Source organism: Montipora capricornis, chromosome 2, assembly GCF_036669925.1.
Source record: "Montipora capricornis isolate CH-2021 chromosome 2, ASM3666992v2, whole genome shotgun sequence".
NCBI lineage: Eukaryota > Metazoa > Cnidaria > Anthozoa > Scleractinia > Acroporidae > Montipora > Montipora capricornis.
Window position 1 is genome coordinate 55572162 of NC_090884.1, and position 5245 is coordinate 55577406.

At 40.0% G+C, this 5245-nt stretch overlaps 1 protein-coding gene across 1 annotated transcript in view; it reads left to right on the forward strand.

The window, feature by feature from the left end:
* Window positions 1-4348, forward strand: part of LOC138027768 (low-density lipoprotein receptor-related protein 1-like) — a 30751-nt gene extending 26403 nt beyond the window's left edge. Inside the window, exons 30-33 of the mRNA XM_068875374.1 lie at window positions 522-604; window positions 1602-1888; window positions 2600-2702; window positions 3240-4348. Of these exons, the coding sequence (XP_068731475.1) occupies window positions 522-604; window positions 1602-1888; window positions 2600-2702; window positions 3240-3768 (1002 nt within the window). The 3' untranslated portion in view covers window positions 3769-4348. The remainder of the gene's footprint in view (window positions 1-521; window positions 605-1601; window positions 1889-2599; window positions 2703-3239) is intronic.
* The last annotated feature ends 897 nt before the right edge of the window (window positions 4349-5245 follow it).

Here is a 5245-nt window from a genome sequence, read left to right on the forward strand (position 1 = left end):
ACGGGACGATCCTATGCTACATGCCCGAGTGGTGTAATTGTCACTTGGGGACTGGGGGCTAGTTCAAGGGATGGAGTGAGGGAAGAAACCAAATCAAAGGCTTTTTTTTTTTTTCACTCTCGCTTGGTTGATGCAAGACGTATTCCTTGTGTTACCTGAAGAAATACAAATATGAGTTGAAAATAATCATCGTTTAATATAGGCGATGAATATATCCCATATTTGTTTTGTTTTGTGTGCGCGTGTGTTTTCTTGTGTTTTTTTTTTTTACTCTTTTGTAATTGCATTACGCTTTGTGTCCTCCTGTGCATTTCGGCAGCGAGAATAAAAAAGCAAGAGAGGAAGAAACAAAATACAAAAGAAAACACAAAGCATCATATTCAATGAATATATATTCAATGCACGCGCACTAAACCGCTCTGCCACGTTGACATAGCAGACACATGCAGATCGTAATATTGCAAATAATGTGGACACTCACTCACTTACACACTCTTACACATTTTATAATTCTCTTTCAGGATAAATGGGATGAATTGAAATTTAAGGCAACGCTAGCAAAAGCATGCCTCAAGTATTTTTGCAAAGATGGAGTATGCCGAAGGTAAAGCAACTCACTACTCAACCGGATACTTGGGCTTGAAAATATCCACCGTGCCATTTATTTAGCCTTGGAATATGTACAAAAATATTAAACATAAACTCTATCCTGAAGGGAAGCACAATGCATTAGAGCCGCACACCAAAACCCCTTAAAATTAGCAGGTGGAAAAACCGGGGAACGCGTACTCCGGACCAAGGCAGTGGTGCGAGCCGTGGGGCTTTGAGAGTCACTATTTACAGTGCAAATGAATGCTATCATGTACAGCCTTACGAAGACATTAAAGATTCTTTCTGCTCGATAAAACAATAAACGAAACTTGACTTGTGAACGCGGCGAAGGCTCACCGTAAAATACCTCTCTCGCTTAATGGTCGCAAAATACAAACCGCGATCACGCGGCACTCCAACCGCCAGTCACTCTCACACAGGCTTCTACTACGTGTGGGCAAAATATATTAAAATTCAGCTTGAAAGTTAAAAGAGGTTTAGGAGACAAAGACAAAGGCAAGTGGATGATATGCTAATATATTTCACATTCATTCAAACTTGTTTATATTATTGTTCTCCTCTCTGCCTTACTATCAAGCTAAATATTGATATTTCGAAAATAGCCTATTCTAGTCAGTCGCTGCCAAAATATTGTTTTCATATGACGTCACAGCGGTCATGTTGGTCTTCCCAACTAATCCTCCCGGAATTGAGCTTTATTATCACTCAAACGCCACATTCCACAGGTCACGCGTTGCAGGTCATTGTTAAGTAACCCCAAACCCTCAATTTTGCTAACCTTAGGCCTAGGGTTAGCCAAATTGCGGGTTGGGTTACTTTCCATGCAAAAGGTAAAACAATGACCTGCAACGAGAGACCTACGGAGTATGACCTGTGGAATTTGACCAGTGTTTTAGACCCGCCGTGATGTTTGTGAGTCAAAAAATAGCCCATGCTATGGCAAGACTCGAGCAGTCATCAATCAAATGATTTTTTTTTGTTTCTTGCAGCAAGGTGAAACCTGAAAGAAAAAAACGGAGTTCCGAGGAACCGGTATCCTTCACAGCAGACGACATCGTAGTTACAGGAGTATCTTTCAGCAAGGATAACGCTTCAGTGGAAGTCGAATTTGCTGTCTTATTTCCGCAATCAAATGGAAAGCCTCCTCAAAAAATAGCTTTCGACCAAGTTATTACAATGGTGGAAGATACTAAGAATATTATACAGAAGGATCTTGACAGCAAAATTGAATCCGTTTTGCACATTCCAGTTCAAACAAAGAAGACACTTAAAACTGGTAAAAGTTATAGTATTATCGTGTTCAAATTTTTGTTGTGGCTATCCCTTATTTGATCAGATCAAGTTAATTATTTACAAATCGGAATGCCCTCAGTGGGGCATCGCTACTTGGTCGCTATTACTTCACTGACTTATAATCGAATTGGAATTTGGCGATGTTCGCTTCCTTAGGACAGGGAAACCCTAAGTATTTTTGGGCTTGAAGAGAAACAGTAGCAATTTCAGCCAAAATTTATCGTATCGCTAGTCCAGCAGAAATCGTATGTGGATCACAAAGGCTTCCCCCGTAACAAGTTTTACATCATGTTGGGGCATACCAAGTAACACAGAAATGGCTTTATCAACTGGATTGATATGGTAAATTGACCACCGAAAAAAATTGGTTTATGAAAATGATTGTTGAAAACTCTCTGCGCTGATTGGTTGTCGTTGAGGTGATTATTACGTGATAATCACCTATGCGGTTTTTTAAAATGACCGCAAGCCGTTTTGTCGAAGCAACAGACGAAGAAATTAATTGCTTCAAAAAAAAGGGAAATTTTCCAACTAATAACCTATGTAATTATACTAAAACAATAATTTATCTCGGTCTCGGTGATTATCGATAGTCACCTCGCCTTCGGCGAATAATTGTTAAATATTAACCCAGTGGCACTAAAAGCATTTGATACTTTGGCTGTACCTGTCTTCGTAATTGTTATTTTTCTAGAGCCTAAAAAGGACGAACCACCCACCGTTGCAATAATTGCTGCCTGTGTTAGCGTCGCTGCGGTTGGAATATTGATAGCATTTGCTGTCTTCTGTTGGAGAAGGTACATCCACATTGAATCCACTTTTGAGTCTTTCGAGAAATCAACTTTTCTATTGTTGACTAGAATCCCAAAAGTGTTTCTAACCAGAGGAATAAACTTTCAATAGAACACACCACGACAGATTTTTGTGAACTCCGTATTGACAGAAGAGAAATGTCCGATTTAAGTCTTCCTTGGTGATGCTCCTGAAGATAAGGATCTTTCCCTTTTGAAGCAGTGAAATTTTAAAAGCGCGGTCTATTACTTTAACTCACAAACTCTTGTTTTGTGTTTGTGCTTATCACCACAGCGCCTATATTACTCAGTATATAATCCTTGATTACCACACTTCAAAGTCTGATTCCAATTACTAAAACCCAGCCCACATAGAACTGCTGGATCCGGTTCCAGTTAACAGAGTTAAAAGACGCGGTTGAAAAGTCGGACTCCCAAAAATTAGCATTTATTCAAATATAATGTTAAAGACCTCTGGAAACTGAGAATCAACGTAATGATTTGGACATAAGAAGTTCACTCCTTGCTTGGTGTTCATTGCAGATCAGCTAAGAGGAGACGTAATAAACAAGCAGCCACTCTGCCTTTGGATAACATGTTCTACAACCCAGCTTTTGTTGCAGAGCCGATTTATGACTCTATTGATCCAGACAGAAAGGAAGCAATGGATGCTGGTGCACAAGATGAAATACATTACAATCGGATAAATTCCCATTACACACCTGTTGAGGAATCGGCTTCAAGGTACCAGAGTCTGACTTCGGCTGGAGACGACAAGGAACACGAACCAGAAGACGTTTACACAGATGTACAAGATAGATCCTTGAAAGAGAATTTTTACGCTGTTCCTATCGACCAACCGAGCAATCCTTTGATTGGGAATGCCTTTACTGTTGAAACAAACTCAGCATTCTCTTCAGCAGAGTATCTTTGTCTTCAGAGAGGTACCCATGAGTATACGAGTCTGTACCATACTGTTCCTAGTCAACAGGAAGAGGAAGCCGCTGACCGTGTGTCGCCCCGACGTACAGAACCACTCTACCAAAATGTTGAGGCACAAAGCGAGTGTTGATTCAGGGAAAATCTCTGTCAGTTTTAGAATCCATATGCCTTGCCGTTAGGTAGCATTACTTTTAAAGTAGTAAGATTGGAATGCGAAATGGTTTGGCTTAGCTACCCAATATTTTCATCATCTTTATTTTTTTTTTCTTATTTACCTGCAAGTTATATGCTTAGTGTAAGCAGTTTAAGCAGTAGATTCTTGCATTAATTTGCTCTCGCGTATGATCGACTGTTTCATTCTCTTTTGGTCGACTAATATTACAATAGACTGCTTTGCATGTGACGTCCTCGGTAAAGTGGGCGGAAAAATCACCACGTGCATTCCACGAACTGAGTTTACAATCACCAGCTTTTATGACATTACGTATCCAGTTTAAGTATCCTGTGGGATGTTTTACGCACTTTTGTGGTTTGTCGTTTATTATTTTATCAACTCTTTGTAAACAGTCAGGCTGGATTCGTTAAGTAGGTGTTGTTATTGTATTAGGTTTTTCTGTCCATTCCCGAAAGATGGGCAATCGCTGCGAATTATAACGATGAGCATGCACATGTCAAATTCTTCGTGAATTAAAATAAGCAATTAACACAAAGTACGTGTGGCAAATTTTTCTTCAAGGGTACGAATAGCCTCGCACGCAGACGCTCTTAGGAAATCGTCACACGTTCCTCTCCCACGAGCGTCTGCTGGAACGAGCCCGAATTTACGTAGACCAATCACAACGGACTTCCAGATTCTGGAAATGCACTTTAGACCCGGAGAAAACTGCAAGAAGATGGGCTTCGTTTCCCTGCTATCAGAGGTCTCTTTTCTTTTGTAATAATAATAATAACGATTTGTTGACAGTATTTCTACATGGTAGCTTTACATCCGTCATATTAACTAAGGAACTAACTACTAAAAATCTAACTAATTACAAACGTTATACACAAGTTGAAAACTATTGAAAACTGTAAAGATCGAGAAATGCTATAAATACTATCAATAAACATAACTAAGGAACATTGTCAAGACAACTTATGAGGTTCAACTTAAGCGGTAGCTGTCCCTGCTCTTTAAAGTTTTAAAACGTGGACACCGCCTCACATTTGCGGGTAGGGGATTGAATAAAGTTGCTAACGAGTCATAAAAAGTACCCTTAATGAAGGGATTTTCTATGACAGGCGCATTGCTAGAGCGCACTGTACGTTGGGGATTGTGCCTAGGCAATTTCACGGTATGCGGGCCAAGCCTCACTAAAAAGAGCTCGGTGTCCAAACTTAAGAATGCTGAGTTGAATATCTTCCAGCGTAGTATTTTCCAAGCTCAAGGACGTCTCTTTCCGAGCAGAAACGATTTAAGACAAAACCGGCAGCAGGATTCTGAACACGTTGTACTCTTTTCTACAAAAATGCGGGGAGTGGATAAGTGACGGAATCATTAAAATTGAGTTTAGATAAGACGAGGCTTTGAACGAGAGACTTCTTAGTCTCTTGCGGTGTCATGTTAG